At 40.5% G+C, this 22127-nt stretch overlaps 1 protein-coding gene across 1 annotated transcript; it reads right to left on the bottom strand.

Moving 5' to 3' along the window:
• Positions 1 to 3358: 3358 nt before the first annotated feature.
• On the bottom strand, positions 3359 to 15489 carry LOC120020529 (putative beta-lactamase-like 1). Its single transcript, XM_038964238.1, has 6 exons — positions 15384 to 15489; positions 14059 to 14165; positions 13018 to 13175; positions 6990 to 7237; positions 6152 to 6257; positions 3359 to 4337 (listed from the first exon to the last, which is right to left on the bottom strand). The coding sequence occupies exons 1-6, from the start codon at positions 15487 to 15489 to the stop codon at positions 3359 to 3361; spliced, it is 1704 nt and encodes a 567-aa protein (XP_038820166.1).
• Between the last annotated feature and the right edge of the window lie 6638 nt (positions 15490 to 22127).

Below are 22127 nucleotides of genomic sequence, written 5' to 3'. Positions count from 1 at the left end.
TGTCATTAAAATGAGTGTGTTGCCCAAATTTCTATATTTATTTCAATGTTTACCCATTTTTATTCCAAAATCTTTTTTTATTTCACTGGATCAAACATTCATGCATTTTATTTGGGATGGCAAGGTACCACGGATTGGTAGAAAACATTTACAGAAGCCTAAGTCATTGGGGGGTTTAGCTCTACCAAATTTTCAGACATACTATTGGGCTGCAAATTTCAGAGCCCTTCTGTACTGGCTGCAGACTGATCCTACTGGCCCTAGACCAATCTGGGTCCAGATGGAGTCTGAATCGTGTAAACCTGCTGCACTTTCTTCTGTGTTGTGCTCGTCTCTCCCAGTGTCCCTAGGCAAAAGGTGTGTCAACCCAATTGTAAAGCAGTCTCTTAAAATTTGGAATCAGTTCCGTTTAGCCTTTGGCCTCCGAGGCTTTTCTCTATCAGGCCCAATCAATCAGAACATTTTATTTCCTCCATCTTTGAATGATGGGGCTTTTGGCATCTGGCACTCACTAGGCCTCTCCTCACTAGCCCAATTATTCTTTGATGATACATTTGCCTCTTTTGCTCAGCTACAGGAAAGGTTCAACCTCCCCCAATCCCACTTTTTCCGCTATCTCCAGACTAGGAACTTTGTCAGAGCTAACACACCTGCATTTCCCCATAGGCCTGTGAATACAGCTATAGAGAGCATCCTGGAGCTGAACAAGCTTCCTAGGGGTGCAATTTCAGATGTATATGCAATCATTCATGACTTACAGAACCCTTCTTTGGTGCCTTTAAAGACTCGATGGGAAAATGATTTGGGGGAGGAACTTGGGGAAGACACCTGGGAATCTGTGCTGCGCAGGGTGCATTCGTCCTCTTTTAGCACTAGACACAGCCTCATTCAATTCAAGGTGGTTCACCGTATCCACTGGTCTGGGGCCAGACTTGGAAGAATATTCTCTGATTTTGATCCTACCTGTGTCAGATGTAAAATTGAACCAGCCACACTGTTGCATATGTTCTGGGGCTGTCATAAACTGTCAGGTTTCTGGGAATTAATATTTAAATGTTTCTCTGATATATATAACACTGTTATAGATCCCTCTCCCCTTACAGCCCTTTTTGGAGTACTGCCCATAGGCACCCCCCTGTCAAGAATCCAGTCGGACACTGTTGCTTATACAACTCTTTTAGCTAGACGGCTAATACTACAGAACTGGAAGATGGCAGCTCCCCCATCTTATAAATATTGGGTGAGAGATGTGTTGTGCTCTCTGAAACTAGAAAAAATTCAATTCAATTCACGTGGGAACCCCAAACTGTTTAATGAGGCTTGGGCTCCATTCCGGTCTTACTTTAAACAGTCCATCCTCTGATGGCATTCCTATTAAAACCAAAATAAGTCTGTATTTGACCCCCCTGTGACTTAGAGGTTGGATGAGCATTTCTCTGTGTTTTTTTCTGGGGTGGGGGTGGGGGGCATTAAGGTTGATGTGCTTATTGATTGTGACCTGCGGATGCCTTGTTCATCTTGCCCGGGCAGAGACTAAGGTGTGAGCTTGTTTTTCCCAGTTATTTTTATTTTTTAATTCTGTTCACGCCTACATAAAATTATTATTATTCATTTTTTATTTTAAAGCATTGTAAACTTTTTATTTTTGGTCCAGTGGATGGTTGGTCTGTGGCCTTGACTGTCTGTGAGTGGTTGCATTTCTCCACCCCATCCCTTGACTGTTTACAGGAACAATGGTGAGGTGTTTGCTCTGTCCCTATACTATAGATTGCCCTTTAACCTTTTGTAGCCTTCTGCCTGGTGTGTTTAACTTGTCTAAAGTATGGTATCTTTAAAGTTATTTTTTTTATATGTATTATTTGTATTTTTTCTAGTTGAGTATATTATTTATATTGCTTTGTCTTGTCTGTGTGTGTGTAAAACTTAATAAACAGAATTTTCAAAAAAAAAAAAAAAAACAGTAAAACGTGTACAGATGAAGGATCTTAAATTGGTCACTCTTTTGTTGATAAGAAACTTATGTATTCCATGTTTAAAAAGCAGAAGTTTGTAACTTACACTTTAAAATGTCAGACTTGATTTTCCCTAAAGAAAAATCTATCAAACTCTCCCAAAAAAATCCATTAATTAGAATCCACATAATAATTACATTAAATTAATTTCCTGCTGTAGCAAACTGTCTCAAATTAAAATACTACATCTGTACAGTATAATGCACTATACAGTACTAGTCAAAAGTTTGGACAACCTACTCACTCAAGGATTTTTCTTAATTTTTTACTATTTTCTACATTGTAGAATAATAGTGAAGACATCAAAACTATGAAAAAACACATATGGAATCATGTAGTAACCAAAAAAGTTGGACCGTAGAGTAAAGGAAAAGCAGCCAGCAAGTGCTCAGCATATGTGAGAACTCCTTCAAGAATGTTGGGAAAGCATTCCAGGTGACTCTCATGAAGCTGGTTGAGAGAATGCCAAGAGTGTGCAAAGCTGTCATTAAGGCAAAAGGTGGCTACTTTGAAGAATCTAAAATCAAAAATATATTTTGATTTGTTTAACACTGTTTTGGTTACTACATTATTCCATATGTGTTATATCATAGTTTTGATGTCTTCACTATTATTCTACAATGTAGAAAATTGTAAAAATTAAGAAAAACCCTACCCTTGAGTGAGTACGTGTCTCCAAACTTTTGACTGGTACTGTATAACTTTGAGGAAGGCCCTTTCCTGTTTCAGCATGCCAATGCCACCGTGCACAAAGCAAGGTACGTACAGAAATGGTTTTTCGAGATCGGTGTGGAAGAACTTGACTGGCCTGCACAGAGCCCTGACCTCAACCCTATCGAACGCCTTTGGGATGAATTGGAATGCCCAATGCGAGCCAGGCCTAATTGCCAAACATCAGTGCTCAACCTCACTAATGCTCTTGTGGCTGAATGAAAGCAAGTCCCTGCAGCAATGTTCCAACATCTATTGGAAAGCCTTCTCGAAGAGTGGAGGCTGTTATAGTAGCAAAGAGGGGATCAACTCCATATTATATACCATGATTTTGGAATGAGATCTTTGACAAGCAGGTGTCCACATACTTTTGGTCATGTAGTGTATGTTTAAGGTCAGGTTATCAACTGTATGAAAAGGATGAATATTTACAATGCCATTATTTGACAATGGGTAAATAGAATAGAAAATTCTGTCTGTGTACCTTCTTTTGCAATTCATCATGATACAGTCTACTCACTGTCTGACAGCAATGTTTTCTTTCATTTCAGAGTATCCCTATTAAATATAGGCTACAGACCCAAAAAGGACCTTCATTCAGCATGTACATGTGCCTTTCCGTTGTATGAGTTCAGTTAGTTTGAGAAAGTCGGCCTACGGACTATCCGGATCACATTGTATGTATTCAGTCCTGGTGCATCGAAGCCAGGGGACAGACCACGCTTGTCAAACACATAAAAGTTAAAGAGCTGCCCGTCTTGGGCCTCAAGGGAGACTGAGGCGGTGCTGACCCGCAAAACACAGGGGTACTCCTTCTCAAACACCACCCTGAACACCCTGTCTACCAGGTAGTTCAGCTTGATTGTCCGATATCTCTCTGGGATCAGGTCCTCAATCTGGGGACCAAACTGCTGCATGATCAGAACACCGTCTGCCCCAGCTTTGATCTCATAGAAGGTGATGTTTCCATAAGTGAAGAAGCCTATGTAAGGGTCTGGATTAGGGGGAGGGATGAGGATCTTTTTGGCCTCCCGGAACACCCTCTCCATGGCGGGTATGATGTGACTGTAAGCCTTGGCCACCACCTCCTGGTTCTGAGGTCTGGTGCCAGCCATCAGCACCACCAGGCCCAGCTTGAGCCTGGGCACCAGTGAGAAGGTGGCTGAGTAGCCATCCAGGTCTCCGTCTTTACGCAGCACCTCGTATCCCAGCTGCTCATTCACCTCCCAAGGCGTGCCGGTGCGGTTGGCAAAGTAGTCCTTATCACAGCGGTACAGCGGGGTCAGCATGATCTTCAGGGTGTCGGGCTCCAGGAGCTTGCGGTGGTAGGCCCCCAGCAGCATCATGGCCAGCTTGGCAAGGTCAGCGGCAGTGGAGAACATCTGGCCTGAGGGGCGGTACCAGCCCAGGTCATACAGAGGGGCTGGCTGGCCACTGGAGTAGACGCCCACAGCCATCTGGCTTTGGATCCCTGGGGTGATGTCGAAGCCTGTGTCCTCCATCCCCAGCCGGTCCAGGATGTTATCATTGATCCAGCGCTGGTAGTCCAGGCCCACCACCTTCTCAGCCATGACGTGGGCCAGTAAGGAGAAGGCTAGGTTACTGTAATGGCATCTGCAAAACACAGAGCAGCAGAGTGGGAAGTCACTGTGTTGCTGCATTGACTGAAGGGTCAATGCAGCCCACAGGGGTGACGTAATTAAACACCTGAGCCATCTATTTACATCCAAATGAGTGAAGCAAATACAGTTGAAGTCGGAAGTTTACATACACTTAGGTTGGAGTCATTAAAACTCGTTTTTCAACCACTCCACAAATTTCTATTTAACAAATTATAGTTTTGGCAAGTCGGTTAGGACATCTACTTTGTGCATGACACAAGTCATTTTTCCAACAATTATTTACAGACAGATTATTCCACTTATAATTCACTGTATCACAATTCCAGTGGGTCAGAAGTTTACATACACTAAGTTGACTGTGCCTTTAAACAGCTTGGAAAATTCCAGAAAATTATGTTATGGCTTTAGAAGCATCTGATAGGCTAATTGACATTGTTTTAGTCAATTGGAGGTGTACCTGTGGATGTATTTCAAGGCCTACCTTCAAACTCAATACCTCTTTGCTTGGCATCATGGGAAAATCTAAAGAAATCAGCCAAGACCTCAGAAAAAAAATTGTAGACCTCCACAAGTCTGATTCATCCTTGGGAGCAATTTCCAAATGCCTGAAGGTACCACGTTCATCTGTACAAACAATAGTACGCAAGTATAAACACCATGGGACCACGCAGCCGTCATACCCTCAGGAAGGAGACACGTTCTGTCTCCTAGAGATGAACGTACTTTGGTGCAAAAGTGCAAATCAAGAACAACCCAGAACAACAGCAAAGGACCTTGTGAAGATGCTGGAGGAAACAGGTACAAAAGTATCTATATACACAGTAAAACGAGTCCTATATCGACATAACCTGAAAGGCCGCTCAGCAAGGAAGAAGCCACTGCTCCAAAACTGCCATAAAAAAGGCAGTTTGCAACTGCACATGGGGACAAAGATCATACTTTTTGGAGAAATGTCCTTTGGTCTGATGAAACAAAAATAGAACTGTTTGGCCATAATGACCATCGTTATGTTTGGAGGAAAAAGGGGGAGGCTTGCAAGCCGAAGAACACCATCCCAACCGTGAAGCACGGGGGTGGCAGCATCATGTTGTGGGGGTGCTTTGCTACAGGAGTTACTGGTGCACTTCATAAAATAGATGGCATCATGAGGAGGGAAAATTATGTGGATATATTGAAGCAACATCTCAAGACATCAGTCAGGAAGTTAAAGCTTGGTCGCAAATGGATCTTCCAAATGGACAATGACCCCATGCATACTTCCAAAGTTGTGGCAAAATGGCTTAAGGACAACAAAGTCAAGGTCCTATAATCCTATAGAAAATGTGTGGTTAGAACTGAAAATGCGTGTACAAGCAAGGAGGCCTACAAACCTGACTCAGTTACACCAGCTCTGTCAGGAGGAATGGGCCAAAATTCACCTAACTTATTGTGGGAAGCTTGTGGAAGGCTACCCGAAACGTTTGACACAAGTTAAAACAATTTAAAGGCAATGCTACCAAATACTAATTGAGTTTATGAAAACTTCTGACCCACTGGAAATGTGATGAAATAAATAAAAGCTGAAATAAATCATTCTCTCTACTATTATTCTGACATTTCACATTCTGACAGGTCATTTTTACTAGGATTAAATGTCAGGATTTGTGAAAAACTGAGTTTAAATGTATTTTGCTAAGGTGTATGTAAACTTCCGACTTCAACTGTAGGTTCCGTTATATTACAAAAGGCAAATATTGAGTGAGTTTTAAATGGCACAAGGACACACACAACATTTGAATATAATGCTGGGAATGACTAAGGCTTTACTTGGTGCCAGGGTCTGCAACAAGGACATCATCTTGCAGCAGATTCACTGCAGCCTGTGTTTTCCCCTTCCACAGCAGGTTAGTGGCTCTTAGTCTTCTGGGTAGACCTGCAGTTGACAAAACACAACATCTTTAGTGTTTACGTCTAAAGAAAATAAAATGCATTAATTTAGCTACTATGATAAATGAAGCTCAAGCCAGTTGCAATTCATTTGAACCGAAACAGGGTCCTCAAATGTTATTCTAACATGTCATCTGTTTGGAGTGTCTCTGATCATTTAATTAAATGTACAGCTCAGAAATCAGTGTCAATGTCTGGTCTAAAACATTGAATACTCTCCTCTATGAATTATTGAGTTCGACTTTCATGCCTCAATGATCAAAGTGTGAACCTCATATTGACATAATCTAATCAAACCTGTTTGAAAGCAAGGTATTGTGGTTTTTTTTTCAATTCAGTGTTGCCCATCAATGAGTGTGACTTATTGTCCCTTGGCCCTTCACATGATCTATTTCTGATGATAAGCAGATGCAGTGATAATCTAAACCGTTTCTGTTACATCAGAGGTGTTTACCACCTCAGAAGGCAATTCAGCAACCTGCTTAGAGGTGACTGACCAGAGTTTGCGGTATGGTGGCATTTGAATTTAATCAATAAATAGGATCATGAACATCACATTAAAATGTCTATTTTGCTCATAATAGCATGATACTGTTCAACATTGTAGCTGAGTACATTAGGCACATAACTTGTTCCACCTGATAGTCTTTTAACGGGTCGGCATGACATGGGTTCCAATCCCAGGTGGGAGGGGCGGAGTATGAGGTTTGTATCTTACCTGAGAGCTGGCTGGCCATCCTGCGCAGAGTGACAGAGGAGGAACGGATCTGAACCTCTCCACTATCCAGGAAGATCAGACCGTCTGTCACGTACTTGAGCTCAGAGTCCCGTGACTTGCCCAGAGGGTTTTTAATGGTGAAGTTATCCACATATTTCTCCAGAGGGTCATCCAGAGAGGTTATCTTCCCATCATCCCACAGCCTGTATAGCATCAGCGTTGGGAAGATCTTGGAAAGGCTGGCAATCCTGTAGGGCATCAAGCAGGAATTGACTACTACTGTATCACCCTGATTTCTGCCCCAAACTTTAAAAAAAATCATTTCAACAAACAGTAAGACAAGCACACACAAATGAATAGAGTACCTTTCTTCCTTTCGGAGGATGTACTTACCCTAACATCCTTTCATTTTCACATGCACTCTCCAAACCTTTCTACACTCAGGCTTTTGACCTCACAACGTTTTCTCTGCCTCATAGCCCAGATATTTCTGCCTCACACCCCAGACATTAAGGGGTTTGGAGTTTGAAATTACAACATCATGCTATATATCTATTTAAGGCCAGTGCTGACAACACTCAAGACAGATGAAAACATAATGACTGAATAGCCCATACATAGTTAAGGACATAGGTCAGTATTCAATCAAAGGCGCATTTCTGGCAATAGCAATGCACTTGACTTTTACAAGTAATTTACGCTTGAACCGATATACACACAGGTTACTGTGAATATGATTTCCACAAACATCAGTAAATTGCCTTTGTATTGTGGATTGTGCAATGGGCTTGTCAATAACACTTTCCTGATTGAATCCCGGTGGCACATTTTCAAGCCAATTTCAGGCTCAAACTCATTGCTGAAATGGCAACATACCACAAATCAGAAAAATTACAGCAGTGTTCACATAACACTTCAAGTCCACTGTAAGCGTTGCGTTGCTTTGCCAGTAGCATTGCTTTGCTTTGCCAGTAGCAAAGCAATGCCAGAGTGCATTGTTTTGAGAGCGGAGGAGAAAAGGGGATGAGTATCTTTATTCTATCTTTCCCTACTGTACTGTACCATATTCATCAATTGTGTGTGAGTACAATAGCTTTGGTCCAGTTTTTCGCAAGTACTCTTAAAATGTTGCTAGTGGGTGTACTAAATGATCCTCTAATTACATGTTGCTTTTGTTTACATTGTGAATATAGTCCATGTAGCTAGCTAGAGTTTCTACCAGCTAGTAGCTTCTTGACTTCATAAATCTTAGTAAAATAGCCAGTGGTGTCTAGTGGAGGCCACATGCAACCAAAATGAATTTTATTTCTCTATATTTCAATTCACAAGATAGAAGGAATGCACTCCTCAGCCGTAAAAAAATATAACCTCTGCGATACTTGTGCTTTAACGCTGCCTTTGGACGTGACGCAACGAGAGCTCAACATACGCAGTATACAGTAACAGCTTTCAATGATTTCAAATGAACGGCTGATGTGTGACTGCAACGCTGGATGCCCGATTGCTGTAATGTAGCAGGGCCGTAAGTGGGGCCTTCACTCTTATTAGTATTCCATAGAAACACCTCCAACCCTCCATAGATGTAAAGATAGTGTATACCCCCTAAATCACAGGAGTCCATCAGGAAGCAGACTTCTCAGCTTTGATTTGTGAATAGAGGATGCAAGCAATAAGAAATAGGAATTATTATGTCGAACATTTGTCATATTTTTGTATTTGTATTTATTATGGATCAGCATCAGCTGCCAAGGCAACAGCTACTCTTCCTGGGGTCCAGCAAAAATGAAGGCAGTAATATACATTATAATAAACATTTTAACATCAAAATACATTTTACAAAAGATTTCACAATACATTAAGTGTGTGCCCTCCAGCCACTACAACACATCCTCCAGTTGTACTTGTGTGTAGTGTGTATGTTATGTATATTTGTGTGTTTGTACCTGTGTGTGTGACCACAGTCCTCACTGTTCCATAAGGTGTCTTTTTATCTGATTTTACTGCTTGCGTGAGTTACTTGACGTGGAATAGAATTCCATGTAGCCATGGCTCTATGTAGTACTGTACGCCTCCCATAGTCTGTTCTGAATTTGGGGACTGTGAAGAGACCTCTGGTGAAATGTCTTGTGGGGTATGCATGGGTGTCCGAGCTGTGTGCTAGTAGTTTAAACAGACAGCTTGGTGCGTTCAACATGTCAATACTTCTTACAAAATCAAGTAGTGATGAAGTCAATCTCTCCTCTACTTTGAACCATGAGAGACTGAAATGCATATTATTAATGTTAGCTCTACGTGTACATTTAAGAGCCAGCCGTGTTGCCATGTTCTGGGACAGTTGTAATTTTCCCAAGCCACTCTTTGTGGCACCTGACCACATGACTGGGCAATAGTCCAGGTGCAACAAAACTAGGGCCTGTAGGACCTGGCTTGTTGAGATTGTTGTTAAGAAGGCAGAGCAACACTGTATTATGGACAGACCTCTCCCCATCTTAGTTACTGTTGTATCAATATGTTTTGACTATGACAGTTTACAATCCAGGGTTACCCCAAGCAGTTTAGTCTCCTCAACTTTCTCAATTTCCACATTATTATTTACAAGATTTAGTTGAGGTTTAGGGTTTAGTGAATGATTTGTCCCAAATACTGTACAATGCTTTTAGTTTTTGAAATATTTAGGACTAACTTATTTCTTGGCACCCATTCTGAAGCTGACTGCAGTTCTTTGTTAAGTGTTGCAGTGATTTTACTCACTGTAGTAGCTGACGTGTATAGTGTTGAGTAATCCGCATACATAGACACACAGACTTTACTCAGAGCCAGTGGCAGGTTGTCACGATCCCTCCGGAACGTTCATTACACACACCTGGCCCCTATTCCCAGTGATTAGTAATTGTATAAGTGTGTCCTTGGTTTACCATTGTCCTGTCGATTATTGTTACAATGTCCGTTAGTTCGTGTGAGTACCTGTGCTGTGTGTTTTGGCTTTCTTGACATTGTGTATTGCGCAGATGATTACGGGTCTCGTCCCGTGTGTTAATCATTGTGCGCTTGTGTTATTTATTTGAGGTACTCCTCGCTCTTTTGTTTGGGTTTTAACCCTGTGTTTTGTATAGTGTTTGTTCGGTCTTCGTCCCCGTACCTTTACACTGGGACGAATTCAAAGGCAATTTACTTATGTTTGTAATTTGGGGTATAATAAAAAAAAAGATTACGCATTCCTGCGCCTGCCTCCCGACCCTTCATACCAACGTGACACAGGTCATTATTAAAGATTGAAAAACGTAAGACAGCTGCCCTGGGGAATGCCTGATTCTACCTAGATTATGTTGGAGAGGCTACCATTGAAGAACATCCTCTGTGTTATGTTAGGTAGGTAACAGGTAACTCTCAATCCACAATATAGAAGGGGGTGTAAAGCCATAACATACCTTTTTCCATGATCGATAATGTCAAAAGCTGCAATGAAGTCTAACAAAGCAGCTCCTACAATCTTTTTATTATCAATTTCTCTCAGCCAATCATCAGTGATTTGAGCAAGTGCCGTGCAGGTTGAATGCCCTTCCCTGAAAGTCTGTTAATTGATTTACTGTAAAATAGCATTGTATCTGGTCAAACACATTTTTTCCCAAAAGTTTACTAAGGTAACATGTTGATTGGTCGGATATTTGAGCCAGTAAGGGTGCTTTACTATTCTTGGGTATCAGAATGACTTTTGCTTCCCTCAAGGCCTGAGGACACACACTTTTTTGTAAGCTTAGATTGAAGAGATGGCAAGTAGGAGTGGCAATATTATCCGCTATCATTCTCAGTGACTGTATCATGATGCTCTGCCGCCTCATGATACAGTCATGACCAAAATTATTGGCAGCCTTGATAAGATTAGCAAAAAAGACTGTATAAATTAAGTAATATAATACTGTTAAATTATGTATATAAATGGGGAAATTATATTATTTTATATAAATACAATTGCTCTGAGAACTAGTTGAATTGCTCAGAGAACTAGTTTTTCTCAAAAAGATAGGGGTCAACATTATTGGTACCCCTGTTTTCAATACTCTGGCACCCTTCCCTTGTGAGAATAATGCCACTGGGCCTTTTTCTAAAATGTTTTATGAGACTGGAGAACACATTGGGAGGGATTTTAGACCATTCCTCCATACAGAAACTTTGAAAATCTTTGATATCCTTCATCTGTGGCCATTGCTAAATGTAACCATTTCTTTGTGGAATTTGATGTGTGCTTGGGGGTATTGCCTTGCTGCCAAGTTTTACAACTGAGCAAGAGGACAAGTACATTTGAGTGTCTAGTTTGAGAAACAGACGCCTCACAAGTCCTCAACTAGCAGCTTCATTAAATAGTACCCACAAAACACCAGTCTCAACGTCAACAGTGAAGAGGCGACTCCGGGATGCTGGGCTTCTAGGCAGAGTTTCAAAGAAAAAGCCATATCTCAGACTGGCCAATAAAAATAAAAGATTAGGATGGGCAAAAGAACACAGACACTTGACAGAGGAACTCTGCCTAGAAGGCCAGCATCCCGGGGTTGCATCTTCACTGTTGACCTTGAGACTGGTGTTTTGCGGGTACTATTTAATGAAGCTGCCAATTGAGGATTTGTGAGGCATCTGTTTCTCAAACTAGACTCTCTAATGTACTTGTCCTCTTGCTCAGTTGTGCACCGAGGCCTCACACGCCTCTTTCTATTCTGGTTAGAGCCAGTTTGTGCTGTTCTGTGAAGGAAATAGTACACAGCGTTGTACGAGATCTTCAGTTTCTTGGCAATTTCTCGCATGGATTACCTTCATTTCTCAGAACAAGAATAGACTTACGAGTTTCAGAAGAAAGTTCTTTGTTTCTGGCCATTTTGAGCCTTTAATCGAACCCACAAATGCTGATGCTCCAGATACTCAACTAGTCTAAAGAAGGCCACTTTTATTGCTTCTTTAATCAGAACAACCATTTTCAGCTGTGCTAACAGAATTGCAAAAGGGTTTTCTAATGATCAATTAGCCTTTTAAAATGAACAACTTGGATAAGCTAACACAATGTGCCATTGGAACACAGGAGTGATGGTTGCTGTTAATGGGCCTCTGTACGCCTATGTAGATATTTCATAAAAAAATCCACTGTTTCCAGCTACAATAGTCATTATCAATGTCTACACTGTATTTCGGATCAATTTGATGTTATTTTAATGGATATTAAAAAAATAAAAAATAGCTTTTCTTTCAAAAACAAGGGGCTTTTTAAGTGACCCCAAACTTTTGAACGGTATTGTATGAGTGTAACCAGGGTGAGATATTGTACCTATACTTTGATGTTATTTTCCCTCCTCCTCCCAATGTTATTTTCCCTCCTCCCAATGTTACTTCCCCTGAATGTCACTTCCCCTTGGATTGTAGGTGTTTCAACAATAAACGCTATGACAGTATCTCTATCGGCAAGAGAATAGAATGATTGGCACAGTTACATAAAAATCCCTGCACATGCCTGTACAATACCACACAAACGACTGAAAATACTGCATTATTTACCTACCACCAGTAGATATGGTTAGAGTTAGCAAAATACACATAACTGGAAGTTGAGCATCAGCGAATGCAGACTTCTGTTGGTCAGTAATGACAGCTGTACTCTGAAGCGAGAATACCCACAGCTACAGGGCCCATGGTGCTAAAAGGCTCCATAGTGGTGTAGTGGCTAACTGTGTCAGAGGCTAATTGACATGTTACATTTATGCCTTTTTTAAGAGCAGTAAGGCAGCTTCGACTGATAGGACATTCACATGCTCTGAGCACGTACTGTAGTACGTCATACATATGGACAACAGAACTACACGCATGTCCCTGAATCGAGAAATGTATAAGAAAGGGCTAAGGGTGCTTATCATTAATGACCATCACGCCAACACCACAAGCTTCAACTTTGTAGGAGTCTTAAACAGGTGATGATTTGGGTCATAAACAGACCTGGCTTTGTCATCCCCTTTAGGGCCCAAAAAGCCATGAGATCTATGCTGCTCGCCTGTATATGGTGTACTCATTGGGAGGAGCTGAGAGTGGGTCACTTCTGTTCCTCTTGCCAAAGTTACCAGTCCACAGAACGGTGTTGTTGAAAATCACAATGGCCGACAAAGAGGGAAGACTAGTAGGATTGATGATTTGGCGCAGCAGTGTGTCCACCTGAGTGAGAACATATCAGTATTTACTGTATATCGAATAATATTCATAGTTCTACAGTAGTTTCAGTAAACAAGAAGTTCAAAAGTTCAAAGTTGGGTATGAAAGATTTGATATGAAAGATTTGAAGGCACTCTGTGGACAAAAATACTGCCTATTGATTTGTTGTGATGGAAGTGATTTCAATGTCAAGGTTTGGCAGATGCTGAACATACTCTGTTTTTACATGGTGCATCTTCTGTTCTGTATAAAAGATATAAGGAGTTCTAATGTGTTTTTATCATTCTGAGGACATTGTTAATGTCCAACGGAAATGTAATCTCATACAGACTGCTGCTGTACAGCAGACTGCTGTACAGATTCTCAATTTGAGCCAGTTTGCTACAGCAGGAAAACAATCCTGCAGCAACAGGAAATGTGAATTATTATGTGGATTATAATTAATGGACATTTTTGTAGAGATTGAACTTTTTTTTTTAAGGGAAAATCAAGTCTGAAATTTCTAAGTGGTAATGAAAAACCTTTTTAAACATCAAATACACTACAAGTTTAAAATGTCCTGCATTGCAGGAAAGTTCTCCTGCAACTGGGTGATCAAATTAAGATCCTACATTTGTATGGAGATGTGCTGGGACTGATAGGACTGTTTGTCAAATGCCCTTCACTGTCTGAATAATATCAATCCAGGAATTGGTCACATCCACATCTGTTGCCAGAGGCTTCATGCAAAAGGACACTTTCTTTATCAATTATATTTCTCTGCATGTTAATACAGCCCCTCATGTCTAGGCAACTTTTGTCAAGCATCACTAACACATGTTCCCTGTTCTTAGTTGGACATGAGCATAATGTGGATAGTCTGTGAATGGCCCAAGGGAGCTCTTACCTTTTCCAGTGCCTCTTTCAGAGTAGGGATAGGGTGCTCCAGGGGGAGAGGCTCAGGGAAGCGTGGGCACATCCGTTCTGATTTGGCATTGCCTCCCATGCTCTCATCTGGCAGAGAGACAGAAGAAGGGGAAATTAAGTGCCAAGAAGGTGATTAATTCTGAACACACTATGAATTTTGAATGAGCAGTTAAAGGAGACTTTCATTTAACTAACTACACAGGATTTGATCTAGTCTTTATAGTTCATAGAGTTACTATAGTAAACAGGCCCCTAGGCCAAGAGTATGTTCTGATCCAGTACCAGATCATACAGGCATGGTGTGCTACTGAAATAATACATGTGTAAGAAGCAGCCCTTCAGTTAAAGAATGCAACTAAAGCCCAGGAGTAAAGATCACCGCTACATTTGAACCATTGATTGCATTTTATATGTCCCCATAATATTCATTTCTCAAATGGTTGCAACAGAAACTTTTAGCAAAGAAGAAACAAAAGAAGAAAGGACAGATGTGGCATCTTAATGGGACCCCTATTGTTACAGGAGGAAAATGCAGTACAGTAGCATCTCTGACTGATCACACCTTCAGCACTCCAGTAGGTTGGTTCCCTATGAGCACAGTCTGTCTTTAACATTCTAATCTATTCACCACCCACAGAAAACAGCTAATTGGATTTCAGATCACACCTCAGACACTGGACACAGACGTTAGTTCAATGTCTAGTTTTGATTTACATTTGGTTGAGTTGTCAACTATTGTGAATTCAATGTGAAATCAGCTAAACATGTCACCATGTCATTGAATTTAGCTTAAAAGTTAGGTGAAAAAAATACAAAATGCCCTCTCAATGATGACTTTTGCAAATATAATGTTTTTTTCACGTTGATTCAACATCATCACATTGGTTTTTGGGGTTGAAATTACGTGGAAACAAAGTTGATTCAACCAGTTTTTGCTTCATATGTGTCCCAGGCAAATAAATCCATTCTGAAGCAAGAACTGTGTGTTGGAACTTTTCCCCTGAAACAATGGACTTCCTCCTTGATTTCTACAGGTTCTTTGTGTGCAAAATCTCCTATTGTATGAGTCAACGTTAATGCAGGGGAAGCAGGAGCTACTGGTATAATTATAAACTCTGATTAATCTTAACCCATTTACCTCAGATACAATGTAACAAAGCCACAAGAGATTGACAGGCTGAAGTGTTTAGAGTGAATCAACGCTGTTCACTGTATAATATGTTGAATTGCTTCATGTCCTGCCATTGTTTTTACTTTGGTTCTATGTTTTCTTGAACACGGTTGAATGCAGGGAGTGAGCCTTACTTGGCAGTAACTTTGGGATCTGGTACTGCCAGAGGAAGCATCCTGTCATGACCAGAGAGAGCAACAGGAAGAACACCATGCCCAGCTGAGTCCACTTCACCTTCATCTTCTTGGTCTTGGTGAGCCCCTCTATAGCAGCAGCCGGGGAAGGCTAAAACACACAGATACGCGCACGCACGGTTAAGGATGGGCCTTTAGAATGCTAAGAGATGCTGAGAAACGAAGGGTTTGATAATATGGCAAATGTACTTTCATAACATTAGTGAGCTAACTTGCTGATTTACATACACAATTTAGATAGCAATCACAACCAAGACTACTTACCACTTGATGCTTTAAAAGGCAGGCAAAATATAATAAAACGATCTTTCTCTCACTGAATCAGCATCTGAACAATGCACTCAGCATCGTGGAGAGACAACTCACAAATTCCAATAGTGGTTGATGTTCTTCCCTGAAGGTTTTACTGTACAGGGGTATGGCACAGACATGGCTTCCCATTCCTATATCTCCTCACTGGCCGTTCCATAATTCTGGCCATCAGCACTCCTCTGACAATAACATTTCCTCTCCGACAACCACGGGCCTCTGACATCATAATCCACAGATTTACTCCACTAAAGCCCATCTCAGCGGGAGGGGAAATCTTAATCTCTAATCCCCCACAAATCAGTTCACTTCAGTCCCGTTTGTACCACTTTTGGGACCTACCAAGTAGTCCCTTCTGAAAAACTTGGTGTCTACTCAACCCTTACAGGAGGAGGGCATGTTGGCCTTATCAGGCACCTTTAGCAGAAACATGAGTTGACAAGGAAAATCACATGGCCACACAAAGTTAGAGCGCTCCAGTGGACTAATATGTTAACAGAGGACACTGACTGAGACAGCCTAGGAAGGAATACAATTCTCTCGCTCTTTCCCGTAGCTAACAGTCACGCAACACACACACTGTACACATGGGCTGCATCCTTTAAAGTACAACTTTGCATAGAATGTGTGTTCCATGGCTATGATTCATTAATTGATCTCTTCATGTGGCTCAGGTCTAAGATCATTGTATCAGGTGTCAGTGGGCCAATTGTGGGCCTGAGCCTGCTGGGGGGAAACAGGGGGAAAATTAATGGAGTTTGTGTTTGCATTAGATTTAGCTCAATAATCAATAAAATAATGAATGTGCTTGTAATCAATTAGGAATTCATGTTTACCTGGTTGTATCTATTTAAATGTATTTTCCTTTGTTTAACCTTTCCTTTAAATGTTTAAACGGATTGGATGTTTTAATTAAATATATCATTGTTTTGATTTGATTTGATCAAACAGGGAATGAGCTTTCCTAAGAGAGATTTCAAGCACTTCTCAAGGTTTAGAAAAAGGTAAAACTTATATAATACCCGACATCAAAAACGTGTCTTCCTCAGCGATTACCATCTCTTTCATAGAGGGGACTTAAGTTTCATCACATTTGAAGTGAATCATTCTATATTTCTACATTCAGCTAGATTATGCCTGTTTTATTAGCTGTGGAAGGCTGTGAACTATTGGAGGCCCAGTAATGTATTCTGATATACATAGGACTAATGCTACAGAGAGAAAGAACATGTTAAAGTAAGCTGGAGTTGATCCTGGTTGCATAACCAGCTGATGGCTGTGAAACAAGCAGCTGTCCCATTTGGACAGAGTTGTGGTGAGTTAGAGGCGCAGAATCAGATAAGCTCCATCGCATACACACACATGACCTGCAGTCTCCCATTAAGGAAGTCAAATCAAATTGTATTTGTCACGTGCTTCGTAAACAACAGTGAGACTTACAGGTCCCTTTCCAACAATGCACAGCTAAGATAAAGATGTAAAAAATCGAATAATACAGAGTGAATAATGAATAACAATAATGAGTAAAAATAACATGTCTATATACAGGGAGTACCAGTACCGAGTCGATGTGCAGTGGTATGAGGCAATTGAGGTAGCTATGTACATATACTGTAGGTAGGGATTAAGTGACTAGGCAACAGAATATATAAAAGACAGTAGCAGTAGAGTACAGTATGTGGTGAGTGTGAAAGTATGTGTGTGCGTGCACGTGTGTGTGCGGCATCAGTGTGCATGTGTTGTGTGTGTGTGGGCGTATGTAGTATGTGTGTTGTGGTGTCAGTGTAAGTATGTGTGAGTGTGTGTAATGTTGTGTATAAGCCGTTACCTGCTGAGGCTGAACTCCATCCATAGACATCTCTCTCAGGACTTTACTGCCTGTCTTCCCCATTACTCATGTGCAAGAAACATGAAAGGATGTCTACAGGATATTTTATGAAGGAGAGATATAAAGTAAAGGCATCACTATATCACTTGTATGATGGATGTACAGTACATTAACGTAGGTGTATGGCAAGACATTTAGAGGATAACTTTTATAAATCATTCAAGTCATCCAATAAAAAAACATTGGAAAACAGAGCAGATTAAATATGCCAAAAATAGATAAACACATAAAAAAATATAGTAAGCCAGGCCTTATCAAAGTGAACATTGAAAGGGAAAGGGGGATACCTACTCAGTTGTACAACTGAATGCATTCAACTGAAATGTGTCTTCCGCATTTAACCCAACCCCTCTGAAGACATCTCATCTAGACTTCCTCTTTTTTTCTGAAAGTGTGAAGAGTGCAGATGTGCAGTCTGCCATGAGAATATTATAATTATACTGTAGCTGACAAAGTCACTCCAGACATTGCTCCAAGCTGCCAAGCTTACAGCAAGAACTGAACTTATGTCTCGGCATAGAACAGCTCCCAGGTGCTACCATACTGTTGATAAACACCCCTGTTGTTCGTGATGCAGGTTTCATGATGGTAGATCAACCCTTCTTTGATTAATTTCCTCTTATGGCCTTGGATTGTCTTCTTAATGAAGCCATTGAAAATATTTATCTGAGGTAAAACTGGTAAATTTCATGTTTGAATGCTAACCAGATGCACTATTATTTTCAAGCTAATATTTTTAAGTGGAACTCGGGGCTTACAAAACCAAGGCGTATAATTCAACAACATTATGACTCTGAGGTACGAGTCATATTACATAATACAGCTTCATGTATTGGGTGCTTGGGTGTTATTGTCATGTGTGTGAGACAAAACTATGTTTTTCCAGCACTGGATATGGACAGTTTGTTCGAGTTTCTAAATTGCAACATTTTGTACTTTAATATTTGTTGAATCCTGTAAATGATAGGCAGCAAAATGACCCTTCAGGTTGACCTGTTCATGAAGCATCACTGAACAGTTGAAACGTTTTTCATATTGACTTGTCTCCAATTCAGCATGAAATCCTGTTGATGGCCGGTATTGGTTTAACTACTTATACTGTCCAGGCATTGCTTGAAATGTATTCCTCTCCAGTGCCTTTTAGTCTGTATTTTTAAGGTGTTCAATAATTTATCTTAAAGATGTTCTACTTGAGCCTCTCAGCTCATATCCAAAGGAATAGTTTAGTCTTGGTGAGCCCCTCTATAATAATTTAGTTATACATAATGTTTACGCAATTACCGTGCAAGCAGGATAGGCAGCAGCCAAGTTACAGTATATGATGTCATATTGATGTAACATCGACAACATAAAGGGTTCAACAATTTGAACAAAAGTTCAGATTTAAAAGTAACACTTCAGATACGGTTGTTTGTTTACCTGACGTCATTCACAGATCATGCTTTGCATTCCAAATGAATATAAGTGAGTAGAGCGCTGCTCACTGAGAGGCTTAGGTCTATTCCTACAAGGAAATATGATGAACAGGACATGTGCACACAATCTCACATAATCCTATTCATGCTGTTGAGAAGAATAGCCCATTAAGGAGCACATGCAGAAGCCATGTGATGGGATGTTTACAAAGGAATGCTAAGCATTTTCTTTCTAGCTCAGTGTTTTGATAGAGGTCCATGCCATTAAACATTGTTAATAAAGTAATGTACCCACTATTAAATGAATTCTATGAAACTATGAATTCATGCTTTAGTGATGTCTTATTAACCGTCAATAACTGAGTCGCTGACAAGACATGCTCCTGTAAGGTGACTGATTTGTGATGGCAAAAGTAGGTTCTATAGTGTGTTCTACTTTCTAGAAACATGTTTTTTTTTTATTGTATAATTATTAATCAACTCACATAGTTTCAATCTTTGTTTATTTGGATTTACATTTTCTCCTGGCAAAATGTCTTTGACAATCCATAATAAATGCCTTGAAATGTTCACTCCTCATTTGGCAAACATGAGTACACCAGCATGCTAAATGTACAATGTTTTATTCAGACTGGCTATCTGATTAACTTTAATTTGCATTTTAATCTAAATCTATTCATGTCTGTGTGCACTTTCACATTATCCAACCTAAATGTTCAAGACAGTATACTGATTATCAAAACATATAGCAAAAATATACTATGTGAATAATAACCACATGCTCCTTTGAATTATAAGAGCATTGGCTAAATTACTCAAATGTAAATACACCTCCAACTGCTGCACTGACTGAAATGTTCTCTGTATAGTGTCATTTTTTTTAAACACAGAAGACAGTGTTTTTGTTATTTTAGATAAAAACATATTTTCAAAGTCTACATCATGTACTGTTTATCATCATGTACACGTGTATCAAACATAATATGATATGCATTGAATAAATATCCATCTACTACATCCAATAAATGAACACAATTTATATAAAAAATATAATATATTTTTCTAGATTATGAAATATAACCATACAGACCTTTTTTCCTGACAACCCTTTCTTGTTGTAAGACACCAACAACCTTAGATAAAGTAGCTATTCATGTCCATAAAACATCCAAACCCATCAATTCTGCATGAACTTACCACAAAATGGATTCTGGGTAGGTCTTTACCCTCTTTTACCAGAACGGAAATGTACAGTATTCCTGTGCAGTTGCTCTGTGTGTGTTTGGAAGATCACTGCAGCATCCTGACAGATGTTGGTATCATGGCCATGGCTAAATCCTGCTTGTATCAAACTCAGGACCCAGGATCTTGGATTAACTGCCACAGCCACCAGTGACATCTGCCAGGCTGGGAAAATGGGTGCCCCTGCAGTAGGATAATGTGTGGTAGAGTTAGTGTGTGAGTGATTGTGTGCTGTATGTGTTGTGGGTTTGTTGGTATGTGTCTGTCTGTGTCAATAAGAAAATATGTTTCTAAGTGTGAGTTTTGCGATGGATTAAAAGTTCACTCAATAAAGGGCCACTCTGGGCAACTAAAAGGGATGGATATTATGTCACAGTACCTGGAGAGTTCATGCCAGTCATTAGGGAAGATTGTATGGTCATTGAATCCAGTGAGTTACAGGTGTTACTGTGTCACTGTAATGTAATCTGTTGATAGGAAAAAAGGACATGATCATTTCCCCCATTGATTAGACCTGTGAGTTAAGCAAGACTGAATATGCAAAAAGCAGTATACTCCTTGACTCAAATTTATGTGGACTGGATTAGTGTTATTCACAACAAACAAGCAGTAGCTACTCATGCCATTCAGAAACTAGGACAGACCGATTATGTTTCTTTTTTGGTTATATGCAAGGTCTGACTTATTTATCCCTGTTGCTATGATTTTCAGTTGGATAAGAAAAATAGAGGCATCTGTTTGCAGGTCAGATGCATGTTAATCAGTGGTGATGATGTCAGATAACAGACAACACATCAGAACAAACATGGAACTGCATGTTCTGAAATCAGAAACTCTTCCCATGACAACCTCTGACTTATTGCACATCTCTTTTAAATTATGTTTACACTCTGAAATCAAATGAAAACCCTCTTGCCATTGAGGACAGGTTCCAGTCTTTCCTGTAACATGCCACACGTGGCTTGATGTCTGGTGGAAAAGGAGTGGTATTATTTCATGAGTACTAATCCAAGGATACAGTGACACTTTTATCTCATACGTCTGGTGATATAAGAAAGTCAGATCTTTTTAATGATTGCATGTTGAATGAGATTTGTGGGACACATACACTACATGACCAAAAGTATGTGGACACCTGCTCGTTGAACATCTCATTCCATAATCATGGGCATTAATATGGAGTTGGTCCCCCCTTTGCTGAAGTAACAGCTTCCATTCTTCTGGGAAGGCTTTCCACTAGATGCTGGAACATTGCTGCAGCTTCCATTCAGCCACAAGAGCATTAGTGAGGTCAGGCACTGATGTTGGGCGACTAGGCCTGGCTCGCAGTCGGCGTTCCAATTCATCCCAAAAGTTGTTGAGGTAAGGGCTCTGTGCAGCCCAGTCAAGTTCTTCCACACTGATTTCAACAAATCCTTTCTGTATGGACGTCGCTTTTTGCACGGGGGCATTGTCATGCTGAAATAGGAAAAGGTCTTCCCCAAACTGTTGCCACAAAGTTGGAAGCACAGAATCGTCTAGAATGTCATTGTATGCTGCAGCATTAAGATTTCCCTTTAATGGAACTAAGGGGCCTAGCCTGAACCATGAAAAACAGTCCCAGACCATTATTCCTCCTCTACCAAACTTTACAGTTGGCACTATGCATTGGGGCAGGTGACGTTCTCTTGGCATCCGCCAAATCCAGATTCGTCCGTCGGACTGTCAGATGGTGATTCATCACTTCAGAGAACGTGTTTCCACTGCTCCAGAGTTCAATGGCGGCGAGCTTTACAAAACTCCAGCCGACGCTTGGCATTGCTCATGGTGATTTTAGGCTTGTGTGCGGCT

Source organism: Salvelinus namaycush, chromosome 2 (genome assembly GCF_016432855.1).
Source record: "Salvelinus namaycush isolate Seneca chromosome 2, SaNama_1.0, whole genome shotgun sequence".
Lineage (NCBI taxonomy): Eukaryota > Metazoa > Chordata > Actinopteri > Salmoniformes > Salmonidae > Salvelinus > Salvelinus namaycush.
Note: the sequence above shows the minus strand (reverse complement) of the source record. Positions and strands in the feature narration are given on the sequence as shown.

What these genes read in the sequence shown, in the direction of transcription:
- LOC120020529 (XM_038964238.1), bottom strand. Translation starts at nt 15,489, where the DNA reads ATGAAGGTGAAGTGGACTCAGCTGGGCATGGTGTTCTTCCTGTTGCTC. An exon ending in AATGAGTACACCATATACAG is followed by an intron (nt 7,238 to 13,017) that starts GCGAGCAGCATA and finishes GATGCCCTACAG; the next exon opens with GATTGCCAGCCTTTCCAAGA. An exon ending in GATGGCCAGCCAGCTCTCAG is followed by an intron (nt 6,258 to 6,989) that starts GTAAGATACAAA and finishes TGTCAACTGCAG; the next exon opens with GTCTACCCAGAAGACTAAGA.